The sequence below is a fragment of the Pelophylax lessonae genome (assembly GCF_965119305.1).
Source record: "Pelophylax lessonae genome assembly, chromosome: 4".
Taxonomy (NCBI): Eukaryota; Metazoa; Chordata; class Amphibia; order Anura; family Ranidae; genus Pelophylax; species Pelophylax lessonae.
The window spans coordinates 54,743,922-54,757,365 of NC_138771.1; the positions used below are offsets into that span (position 1 = coordinate 54,743,922).

A 13,444-nucleotide genomic window follows, 5' to 3' on the forward strand; every position below is an offset into this window, starting at 1 on the left:
GCGCATACTTGCCAACTGTCCCGTATTTTCTGGGACAGTCCCAGCAAATAGGAGCCTGTCCCGGGTAATTTACATTGTCCCTGGAAGCGCCCATTAATTGGGCTGCCCGTGAATGGGAGAATTATTCCAACTCTGTTACTTTGGCCTTCAGTTTGAAATTCTCTTTGTATTTCCTGTACTTCTCTCTATATTGAGTAGACTCTATAATCTGATGATAAGTAGATGGAGATTAATTATGCAGAGTGGGCAGAGCTTCAGGGAAGTGGGTGTGGTAAGTAGCTGTGCTGCAAAGTGTCCCTGGAAATTTTTTTCAAATGTTGGCAACTATGAACGCGTATGTTACCGCAACGCACACAACTTCACCACAACTCTTATTTTTGCTTTGGATGACCACCACTGATTGAAAACTTGTCTTTTTTTTGTGTTTTCTAACCCGTAGTTTGATTCCTCCACCATTTCTATGAGTGTATAATGAAGTGCTCTGCCACTGCATGCCTTGGTTATTTATTTATTGATAATAATGGATAATCCACCAGTAGAGAGTGACACCAGCTCTCCAGTTGTGTGATGATTGCAGCATTTGGCGGAAACAGGGAATTTGAAGGACATATCTCAGCGTGGAATCGCAGATAACAATAAAAAGCCAGTGTTCATTTAATTAGCAAACCATGCGAAACGGAAATATCAAATCTGAATGGAGCTGGAAATTGATCAAATTTCTTAAGTGTTGTTTAAAGCAGGGTTTCTCAACCAGTGTGCCGCGGCACACTGGTGTGCCGTGAGGGGTCCCCAGGTGTGCCACGGCAAAATGACCCCCAACCTATGCATTAATAAGTAATCTGCTCTTTAATGTTTGCTGGCTGGTCTGCTGGCTGATCAATTGTTACAGCGGTGTCGGTCTGGTGCCAGTCCGCTGTTTAATACTCGCTTCCCACTGCCACAGGCACTCGGGAAGCTGTGCGGGCCTCCCAACCCGCGTTCTGCCAACCAATGACGTCATCAGTTGCTATGGGCGGATTGGGCGCACAAGCAAGGGCTTGCTGGACGTTAGAGCCGGGAGACGATGGCTGGCGCAAGAGGAGAGAAACTGGGAAGGAGGATCTTCTACATTTTCATGTTCGTTATCTACGGTTTCTTATAGACTTCTATGTAAAAATGATTTGTTTACCTTACTAATACAATGCAAGAGGTAATCTCATAAGATACCAGTTAATGTAGGCACTCCTGTTAAAGGATGCACATGTGAGGCACTGGGTACATCACCAGTGCCTCAGGGAAATGTATTGCAATAATTTACTTTTAAGACATTTTTGGATGGGCATGCACCATGACTTTTTCTATTTTGGGGGAAAATTTTAAAAAGACAAAGAGAGGGGGGTGACAGAGAGCAAGGGGGGGGGGGGTGACAGAGAGAGAGCGAGGGGTGACCGAGAGAGAGAGGGGGGTGAAAGAGAGACAGAGAGAGAGATGGGGTTTTGACAGAGAGAGAGAGAGGGGGGGGATTGACAGAGAGAGAGAGGAGAGGGGGTGACAGAGAGCAAGAGGGGGGTGACAGAGAGAGAGAGAGGGGTGACCGAGAGAGAGAGAGGGATGACAGAGAAAGAGAGAGGGGTGACAGAGAGAGAGAGAGGGGGGTGACAGAGAGAGACAGGGCGGTGACAGAGAGGGGGTGACAGAGAGGGGGGCAGTGACAGAGAGAAGGGGTTTGACAGAGAGAGAGAGAGGGGGTGACAGGGAGAGGGGATTTGACAGAGAGAGGGGGGTGACAGAGAGAGCGGGGTGACAGAGAGTGAGGGGGGGTGACAGAGTGAGGGGGGGTGACAGAGAGAAGGGGGTGACAGAGAGAGAGAGAGAGAGGGAGACGACCGAGAGAGGGGTGACAGAGAGGGGGGAGGGTGACAGAGAGAGGGGGGGTCCCCAGGTCAGCCTGTCCTTTGGGCCTGGGAGTGGAGAGGAGACTACTAAAATTAGACAGTTAATTCAAGAGCTATTTAATAGAGTGACAAATAATGCTAAGCTGTTAATGATAATCATGCTGAAAAAAAAAAATAAGTCGTGCTGAGCGGTGGTACGGGCTCCTCTGACAGCCGCAGTGCACTCAGCCTGCCGCCGATTGATGATGTCACGGTCATGTGACCGCTGACTGGCCGCATCTGTGGGTGGAGACGAAGCTGCGGAGAGCCCAGCACTGCCGCCGCCTAGAGGGAACACAGAGTTCCGGGATTGGAGCCGCACGCTGCCTGGGGGCGCCGGGGGTGCAGGCTGACCCGAGGGCGCAAAAATCACTAACACTGACAATATTTCGGCGCCCCCCCCCTTGTCCTGCGCCCTTGGTGGGCGCCAGTCTCGCCGACCCCTTGGTACGCCCCTGGTCAAAATTAAGCATTGATGTCGGGGTGGGCGGAGCTGATATGTGGGGCCCCGCCCCTTTGTCCTGTTTACTTTATACAAACACCCACTGGCTGGGGAGGAAGGTGGCAGGGAGCGGGACTAATTGTAACTATTCTATGTGCATCCACAGCGATGTATAATAAACCTGAAATATACACCGCTGTGGCTGCATATACAGTAGTTACAATTGGTCCCGCCCCCTGCCACCTTCCTCCGTGGCCAGCAATGTATACACGCCGCTGATGCCAGCTGGAACAAAGGGGCGGAGCCCCGCATACTGGCCCCGCCCATCCCCCCACATCACTGCTTCAATTTGACAGCTCCAAATACTCTCATTGCTGCCGCTCTCGGTTTGCCCACCAATCCCTGGCTGTGTTGGAAAGATGTTACACTGCTGCATGTCCTGCTCGGCTCCACTCATTTATGTTCCATCTGATGCTGCCATTATTACCACGGCTCCTGTGTGCTGCTAAACCCCATACAACGCATTCCTGAACCTTGCACCCCGTACAAAGCATTCCTGAACTTTGCACACCGTAGAACTCATTCCTGAACCTTGCACCCCATACAATGCATTCCTGAACCTTGCACACCCTACAATGCATTCCTGAACCTTGCACCCTGTACAACGCATTCCTGAACCTTGCACCCCATACAACGCATTCCTGAACCTTGCACACCCTACAATGCATTCCTGAACCTTGCACCCCGTACAACGCACTCCTGAATCCCATTGATGTAAGTAACAATTACATTTTTTCAAACATTTTTGGTTGGTGTGCCTCGAGATTCTGCTAGATTTTAAAGGGTGCCTTGGTTGAAAAAAGGTTGAAAAACAGTGCCTCAGGGAAATGTATTGTAATAAATTACTTTTAAGACATTTTTGGATGGGCATGCACCATGACTATTTCTGTTTTTGGGGTAAAAATCCACTAAAGAGGTGGAAACTATATACACACATACCTACCTTAGTTTCAATAGTCTGACACCCACAAGGTCTCCTGTCAGCAGCAGCATCTTCTCCCCATGTTCTGCTGGGTATCTTTCCTTATTTTGATTGGCTGGTGTGGGATGACGTCACTCCTGTGCATGCAGTGTGCTGGAATGTAAACTGAGCTGTACATGCACCATGGATGGCCAAGGTTTCTGTGCTGAGAGCGAACCCACTGCACACTGCACATATGCATTATGTGGGCAGCAACAGTTTTTTTAAATCAAGACCGAGTGGTCTCTAGTAACAAGCAGAAGCTGATGGGACTGGCTGCAGATCACGTGACCACTGTGACACTCAATTGCGATGGTCACATGATCGCGCAATCCTTCCTGCCCTTAGGTGTAAAGGCCTTGTTAAAGGGACACTGGGGCTGGGCAGGAAAGGGTAATGAGAACTGCCTGTATATACTGTGTGGCCTTTGCTAATGCACCGCTCTTCCTCCTTCTGTATCCTGCACCACCATTATTAAAAGATGATGTCATCGGTGGCAAGCTTTTTTTTCCCTTGTTCTGTGCCAGCCCACCAATGACAGTAATGTAATGATTGAGCACAAGATGTATGTGTGAAACGCGTCTACGAGACTTTATGCTGGTGTCTTTGGTGTCATCACTTGCAACTTTTTGGAAATAAAGGTATTTGAAACCTATTGGAATCCCTGGATGTGCGGCTAATTCTTTTCCTACAAGTGTTCCCACGGAGGCGGGCCGGGGCCAGCACTCTATTGGATATCCTATCTCCTGGCAATCACCACACAACATACACCTGGAGCAGTGTCTTTCTTTTCTTCAGCACCAATGACAGTGCTCCTGATCTGATGCATGTGCTCTACAAGAGCATGACGGCTTATTACTGAACACGACAAGCTGCGCCAGATCTCATACTGTGCATACGCCATATAATATCTGGCACATATAATAACTGTCACAGTGTTCAATACCAGGCCGCCCAATCTCGTATAGCGCATGCGTGAGATTAGGCAAGATTTCCCTGAGGTACTAGTGTCCTGGTTTTTAAAGGATGCACCTGTGAGGCCCTGGGAACATCACCAGTGCCTCACGGAAATGTATTGTAATAAATTACTTTTAAGGCATTTTTGAATGGGCCATGCACCGTGGCTATTCCTGTTTTGGGGGTAAACACTAAGGGCAGGTTTGTAATAGTGTGACTTCTGCTGAACTCGCACGATTTCAAACCCACACGTCAGTGCGAGTTCTGGGGCGATTTGACAGACATCTGTGCGGGTTCTTGCACATATGTCTATTGAAATCGCCAAAAGTAGTGCAGAAACTACTCTTGGTAGTCGGTGCAATGCCGCAAAGTTGGCGTTGCACCGATTCAGACGGTGCCATTGCAGGCAATAAGCTCCAATTTGGCATGCAATTTGACATTCATCCCGATGTGAACGGGGGCTTAAAGAGGAACTAAATACATGACAAGGTTTGACCAATCACAGTGTACCCAAACATTACCGTAAATATCATAACTGTGATCCGAGCGGTACAGAATTTGTCATTATTGACAAATATGTTTCTCCTTGGAGGCGGGGAGTGAACTTTAGGGGTGTCTCACGCCTTGGGACGTTTTGAATTTACGAGCTACGTTTTTACTCTCCATTCGGTATGAACGTTGAGTGGGATATTATTGCTTTTATTATTAAAGCCTAGTTCTCCATATATATATATATATATATATATATATATATATATATATATATATATATATAAATATAAATATTATTAAAACTCATTTGATATATTTTCCATATATTTTTATACATTGTTTATTGTCCGAGAATATCTTTTTTTTAATGGATTCACCAGTATGTGACCTCAGCCAGATAGATCACCTGAGGCATCATCGCTTGCCATGGATGACCCTCCTTTCTGTTTGGTTTTGTTTTATGCCCATTTAATTTGAATTCTACTCAGTTAACATACAAGTTCATTTAAATGTATTTCTCTGTTAGTTTTCATATTAGTCCATTTGGTGCTTGGGCAATTAATTATTTCCTTTGTAACCAAATTCAGGTTTGAAATATGAAGCGAGGAGGTACGCAAGCGCCTCATAGTCTTTAGAGAGGCTTGACGCGCTGTTCCTTCCGCTCCAGATAGAGGCTTGAGTACTTGGAGTTCCGGTCTTAGATACCGGAAGTTCGGCGGTAATGTTGGAGTTTGCCATGCGTTCACAAAAGCGAGCCTTGGCACTCACGCACCGATGCCATTTTGTTGGTGTTTGCCATGCGCGCTTCACATCGAAAGCGAGGCTTGGCACTCAGGCACCCACGTTATTTTCTTTGTTTGATACACAAGAGACATGATTTACACTTATATCCGCAGTGCTACAGATAATCTGTCCTAATTGGGGTCACATTTTTTATATAAATGCAATAACAAGAATGGTCTCATACCCCAGATGATGTCTTGTTAGACAAGAAGCATCGGATTGAGCTCCTTTTGTGCCATTACGTTCCATGCTGTCTACAGAATACTAAATTGTAAGTGCTTTTTTATCTACCTAGATCAGTGATGGCGAACCTTGGCACCCCAGATGTTTTGGAACTACATTTCCCATGATGCTCAACTACACTGCAGATTGCATGGGCATCATTGGAAATGTAGTGCCAAAACATCTGGAGTGCCAAGGTTCACCATCACTGACCTAGATGTAAGTGTTCCTAAAGCGGAGTTCCGGCCTCAAAAACACCTTAGGGCCATCCGCTTGCTGTAAATCCCCTAAAAAACTAATGGATAGTGCCGATTTTTTTTTCTTTACTTACCTTGTTTTTGAAGAAAGTATACTTACATTCCTTCTACTTCCTTCCTCCGCGGCCGCGGCCCACGCCATCACTTCCTTCTTGTGTTGATTCCTGGGAGCTGAACGTCATCGCTCCCAGGAATCAATGCGCCTGCACCGGCCCCGCTTGTCAATTCCGGTGCAGGCACGTCATTCCCGGATAAACAGCTTCTGGGCATGCCCAGAAGCTGTGCAGGGATGACGCGCCTGCACCAGAACTGAAGAGCGGGGCCGGTGCAGGGAATTCTGGGATGAAGAAGACACCGAAGAGGACGCCCTGGCTTCAGCTGCCCACACCTGAGATGGCAGCGCTGGAGAAGAAATTTTCAAGGTAAGTATTTCTTCTAAAAGGTAAGTGCGACCCGGGACAGTTCAGAGCAGTGACGGCGAACCTTGGCACCCCAGATGTTTTGGAACTACATTTCCCATGATGCTCAACCACACTGCAGAGTGCATGAGCATCATGGGAAATGTATTTCCAAAACATCTGGGGTGCCAAGGTTCACCATCACTGGTTCAGAGGCTATCCATTATTAAATGTACTAGCCCTAACTGTCCCGGGGGTATTTTTAGTGAAAAAACATTTCCGAGGCCGGAACTCCGCTTTAACCTTTAATAAACCCCTTTATTGTATGGCTTTTCACTATGTGGAGGTTTTTGTCTTTTTCCTCTGGATGATTCATTCATTGAGCTTAACTGGAGAAGATTCTATCCATGCTTAACTGTGATTTGGCGGATCCCTAAGTCCCCATTCACACTAGCGTGACTTGTCAGGCGATTTGGTTGCCTGACAAGTCACGGTGGGTCACTCGCCATTGATTAGCACAGGACCCGTTCTAATAGGAGCGACACAAGTCACTCCGACTTAGAAAAAGGGTCCTGTACTACTTTGGGGCGACCTGGAGGCGACCTGCATTGACTTCAATGATATGAAGTCCGTGCATGTCGCGCCGAGGTCGCGGTGCACGCTGTGCACCGCGACTTCACAGGTCGTCCCAGCAAGTAGCATCGCCCCTGTGTGAACGGGGTCTTACTGAGCTGTTTCCATTGAGGGTGGATGTGGAGCATTCTGGTGTGTGGAGAGCAGAGTGGAAAGTGGCGGGAGAGATTTCAACTGCCTTCTCCCCTTCCCTACTAGGTGTATATACACCACTGCTTCTGTTGACCCAATAGGCATATGTTAAACTGGGTCTACTTGTTCCGGTAAGCCTCCTTGATGTTGGTGGTGGTTGATCTATTCACAGTGTTATTCAACATTCACTTGGATCACATATTGAAGATGAACGTTTACACACCGGTTTGGACTTTTTGATTCATGGACTTTTTTTCTTTTTCTATCACTTTTTTTTTACAATAGTGTCACGGTACACTCAATATGTACTATTGTACTATTATGTAGCTCACTTTACCATATGTACTATGTTTTATTACTTGTATAGTTACACTATATATTTTTGTGGTGATAACAGTTATCGATTTCTATTATCAACTATTTATTGATTTGTGATTCTATGCACATTTATTTTTCAATCACGAGTGCTATCTAGGATATAATAACACTGCACATATTGTTTTAATTTTGTCCAGCAGTGGCGCGCGCCTCTCATCACGGCCAGTTTTCTCTCTTTATATGATCGGGTTGATTATGGCCTGAGGAGAGGTATTGAAGGAGATTTTCCTATCGGATCGAGTGGAGAGATCCATATACAAGCTGGGGCCGGCATTCCATCCATACTGGGATTCTGCACACAGCATACCACTTACCAATGCTAGACCCCAAGGGGCCATCTGGTAAGTGTGAGAAACATCCGGTGGTGGATTTTCCCTTTCTTCTCCTTTTCCATCACGATCTAAGGAAGCACTCCTGATAGGACATTTAAGCACTTTAAAGCACATATTTTTTGCACATAAGGACTATACCATATCTATTACTACTTTTTTACTTCAGTATTTATGCATTGTCACTTTGTTTATATGGTATTTTGCACTATGCACGGTCACTTTATTGAAATGTGATATACAAGGAATTGATACATTGAATTTATTTTGTATACATTGAAAATTGCACCGTGCACTTTTATCTTATTTATATTTGAAAATTTATTCTCATACTTCGTGGGATTTCGAAAAGTTATTAATTTGTGAGCGCTGTCTCTCCTTTTTGTTAATATTTTAATTTTGTATACAGACTATCCTCTGCTGTGTTGGCTGCTTATTTATGATCTTCGGTTAAGGTTATCAGCGCGGTATTTCTTGCTTTTTTTCTACACATGTACCTACCTTAGTTTTAATAGTCTGACTCAAGGTTTCTCGCCAGCATCAGCATCTTCTCCCTATGTTCTGCTGGGTGTCTTTGCCTATTTTGATTGGCTGGAGTGGGGTGACATCACTCTTGCTCATGCATAGGAGTGTCATCATGCCAGCATACTTGCAGTGTGCCGGAATGTATACTGAGCTGTACATGTCCAGCTCAGTGTAATTTCAGCAGAGGATTGCAAATAGTCAGGTACGTTTATTTTATTGCAGAAGAGGCGTTGCATGTCTCTTCTCCAATAAACAGCATGCTTGTTGGCAATTTTGTATTTTTTACATTTGGTTCAACTTTAAGAGACATTTTAAAAAATAGATTTTTGTTTACACATATTTTTTACATTTAGTTCCAATTTACGAGAATTTAAAAAATAATCGATTTTTGCTTACACTGGATGACCAACTGGATAATTAGCATAAACACAACTTCTCCTTATTTACTAACCTCATTGAATATTCACTTTGCAAAGTTTACTAAGGTGAACAGTCTCTACTTATTTAGTAAATCAGCCCCAATCTCTGAATTAATGTTGTCTACTCATTCTCTGCCAGAGAATGCACTTACATGTTTATCTAATTGGGAGAGATTAATAGAACTCTTTTGCACGTTAAATTGAGGTGACAGAGACCATTCCATTAACTTTGTGTTGCTAAATTTAGAGGCAATCAATAATTTCTGAACATAATACCAATTCAAGGCGGCCATTATGTTGAGGTTATATTGCAATCAATGATGTAAGTAATATGCAGCAGTCTGAATTCATTAAAAGTAGATTTATTTTAGGTATAATCAGTGTTGTGATATAAAAAGAGATACATTTACAATGTGGCCATCAATATTGAGCCAACACTTCCCCTTGTGTTTCCAGTCATTTACTTCAATGGGACACATGACATCACAGCTAGAAACCAATTGGAAACATCCTGTGCTAATATCTCAAAGAGTGATCTGGCAATGACCACATTGTAGCATTAACTGTAGATGGGCCTGCAAGTGTAGTTCTTTAGTACAAGAATAATAAAATGACTATTTGTAATATATTTTTTAATAATAATATGGTAAAATAGAATATAGAACAATATATTACATTATATATTTATATATAAATAAATATTTAGTAAATATGAAGTATAAGCAATAAATATATGAATTGAACATATATAAAATATTTAGTATTTACATATGCACAAGAGAGTTGAAAGTCCATAAATTGAATGTGAAAGAAAATTGCTTTCAACAGAAAGCTTGCATCTGGGCTGCTTGTTGGTTCTGAAATGGGGCCCATTGGTCTTTGTTTTCAAGCTCATCCCACATGTCATCAATGATATCCTAGGGGAAGAAAGAAATGGTTTGATTAAATTTACAATAGCTTTATATAAACTTTAATTAAGATTTTACTTCATGCATGGTATCAGTACAGTGTTTGCTAACATTGCACCAATTAATCTGATAACTGCAATGTGTTACTTTTGGCCTCATTGAGTAAAGAGTTCTTAATTTTTAAGTGCTAATTATAATTAATTTTCTTGAAGTCAGACTAGTAAAAGAAGCAATTTGGATTGGTTTCTGTGGGCTTCTAATGTAAGAATTGGCACTTAAGAATTAGGAACTCTACTGGGATAAGGCATAGGGGTTATTTTACTAAAGGCAAAAAGACTGTGCACTTTGCAAAGTGCATTTTCACTCTGCAAGTGCAGTTGCTCCAGAGCTCAGTAAATGAGGTAAAGCTTCACTTTGCAAAGAATACCCAATCACATACAAGGAAAATAAAATAAAAAAAACAGATTTTTTCCTTGCATGTGATTGGGTACTCTTTGCAAAGTGAAGCTTTACCTCATTTACTAAGATCTGGAGCAACCGCTCTTGCAGTGTGCAACTGCACTTTGCAAAGTGCACAGTCTATTTGTCTTTAGTAAATCAACCCCATAGTGTCTAACTGGCAAATTACTACATGGCAAGGCACTTCTTTGTAAATGACTATTTAAATATAGCGCCTTAAACTACTGTAAAAATAGTATTTTTAAAATTGCTGCACAGAAAATACTATAGCTTGAAGGGCACCATTGCCTATGCATTGTAAAAGCAGTCACTGTGTAAGTAGGGATGCAACCAATCAACACAATAGGAACTAGTAACACTGGGGGAGATCTAGGGCTCTTTCACACAGAGCGGTCCGCTCCGGCACTTCTTTTTTTTTACGGACACGGATGACACTTGTGTAATCCGATCCGTATGTCCGCATATCATCCCATCCATTTGCGGATGATATACGGACATAATGTATGTCTATGGGGATTGCGGATGTCAGCGGATGACACCGCTGACATCCGATTTACCGTCCTTTCCGTTTTTTAAACGGAAGAAAAAATAGGGTTCTGTTCCGTTCCAAAAAACGGAACAGAACTGAAAGGACGCAAATCGGATGTCAGCGGATGGTCATCCGCTGACATCCGCAATGCCATTGACATACATTATGTCCATATATCATCCGCAAAAAAATAGGATGATATACGGACACACGGAACGCCCGTGTGAAAGAGCCCTTACTAAAATGGCGCACTCAGAATCTAGTGCAGCTGTGCATATAAGCCAATCAGCTTCTAATTTTAGCTTGTTCAATTAAGCTTTGACAATAAAACCTAGAAGCTGATTGGTTTCTATGCACAGCTGTGCCAGATTTTGCACTCTCCAGTTTTAGTAAATCCCCACTATGGCACGAGGCATAGAGGGTTTATTGTATCCAAAACTAAATGGTACGTCTAATCATACAACAACCCAAGAGAAGCCTTTGCCATAACTGATATTACCTAACATGTTTCTTACACTAACAAATCGAATGTTTATAATGTAAACATCTAATCAATAATAGTACACCAGCTTTGTGAATTGGTTTCAGGGAAGTAATGGTGATACATACCTGACAAAATCCCAGGTCGGGAGAAATTGGAGGGTTTGAAGACATGCCTTCTTTCAGGTCTGCCACTGTAGACGTATGAACTGGAGTGGAGCTCAGTGCGCATGGCGAGAAGCTATCTAACTCTTCAGGAAGTCCATGATCTGAGAAGTGAGGAGAGGGCATGGCTGGTAAGAAGCAGTTTGTGTCCATGCCTTCTTCTCTCATTGCTTCTGGGCACATTCTTGAGGAAGCCATGGAATGAGGGGGGATGTGTGGCACTTCTGCACCAGTCATTGAGCAGAGTTCATGCATTTCACCTTGGCAGCAGTTTAAGCCAACTGGGCATCTGGATCTTCTGAGCCTTTCTTCCCTTCTTTTTTCCAAAGTCTCATCATCCAAGCCAAGGACATCAGAGAGATGGGAAATGTAGCGAATGGTCAGGCGCAATGTCTCAATTTTCGTCAAAGTTTTGCCAACCGGGGCCACTGCAGCCGGCAAGTATCTTCTTAGGTGCTGGAGGGCTGTAGACAGATTTCTCATCCTCATCTTTTCCCTCTCGCTGGCACTCTGCCTTTGGTTTGACAAAGTCCTGTCTCTCAACCTGTGGCTGTTCTTGGTTGGCGCTTGTTTCTCTTTGGTTCGTAGGTTTTCTGGCTGGGACAGGCCTTTTTGGATACTGCTGTAAGGGTCTTCAGAGAAGGCACAGGACTGATATGGAGGAGAGAAGCTGAAGGAGTCAATGGAGGATGTTGGGGAAAGGCTGCTGTAGCCTTCAGAATCAGAATACCCCCATTGCTGATGTGGAGTACACCCTGGAATCAGTCTGTTCTCCTGGAACTGCAGTTGTGCTGGACAGAGATCCATGGCTGTGTGCTACTCTGGAGAGAGTGTGGTAGAATGTTGGCTGTAGCCTCTGCTGCCTAGGCTTTATCCTCAAGGCAGAGGTGTGATTTGTCACCTTTGCTGGCACCATCCACACTTCAAAGTCTAATGGGACTGAGTAGGGGGTCTTGGGAAAAAGTTTCCCACAGTACCAAGTGTGCATTTTAGCCCCTCGAAATTGAACTAAAAATGGGCTAAAGAGGTCAATTACCTATGTGACCTGTACGGTAAAGACATTTAAGTTAATTACTAGCATAATGAGCTGAAGTTTAAACAATATTTTTAAGCTGTTGATTACCATCGTTCCATCTCCAACAATAAATTAATTTAATAGAAGAAAATGAATGGTTTTCCCAAATAATAGTAATGTTTTTCAAATGCAATACAATGCTATAAATGCTATAATAAAATACACCATTTATAAAATATATGTTTTTATTTTAAATAAAATAAATATATAAAATATATGTTTTTATTTTATTTTAGCTTTTTATATGATATTTGTCAGATTGTAACATGATCAAATTATTGATTCAGTGCAGCAGACTATCAGCATGACATTTTGATTTACTGCAGGCACACGATGCTTGAGTTATCACATCTGTATTCTGTTAGTGAACATCTTCTATTTTGGCTAACATATTTTTATCACAGAAAAAAAGAGTAGCGCTTTCTGATATTTATCTATTTAGCTACCTATCATACTTCACATATTATTCTAAATTATGATAATATATAATTTTTGTTATTTTTAAAAATTGCATAATTTTAGAAACATAATCATTCGTCTAGGGATACTTTAGAGTCTGCGGATATTCCACGGCTAACGAATCTCAGAGGAAGGATTGACTAGATGGCTTTCATTCTCCCTGTCCATAACTGAAGTTCTCACAGGAGATGGGTGTTTCAATAACTAAATTAACACAAATTCACGCTCAGCAGATACAAGCATGCATGTTTATGCACAGATCTCTCTTATAAATGCTATTAATAAGTTTGATTTTCCAACCTCCGTCATGGACACTATACTCCTAGCTCAGCATTTTTCAACCAGAGTGCCCAGGCACCTCGGGGTGCCTGGAGGTTTCTTCAGGGGTGCATTGGCAAAATGCCTAAAAATTGTATACAAGTCAGCATTTGTATGAAGGCTGCCTTTTAGTTACTTATTATTTATTTA

The 13,444-nt window shown here is 43.0% G+C and overlaps 1 protein-coding gene across 1 annotated transcript; it reads right to left on the reverse strand.

The window, feature by feature from the left end:
• Positions 1-9,722: 9,722 nt before the first annotated feature.
• Positions 9,723-12,249, reverse strand: LOC309552499 (neurogenic differentiation factor 4-like; the record flags this gene model as incomplete). The annotated part of the gene is made up of 2 exons (XM_082253468.1): positions 9,723-9,818; positions 11,407-12,249. 2 exons carry the CDS (start codon positions 12,247-12,249, stop codon positions 9,723-9,725), a joined length of 939 nt encoding a protein of 312 aa, XP_082109594.1.
• Positions 12,250-13,444: the final 1,195 nt, after the last annotated feature.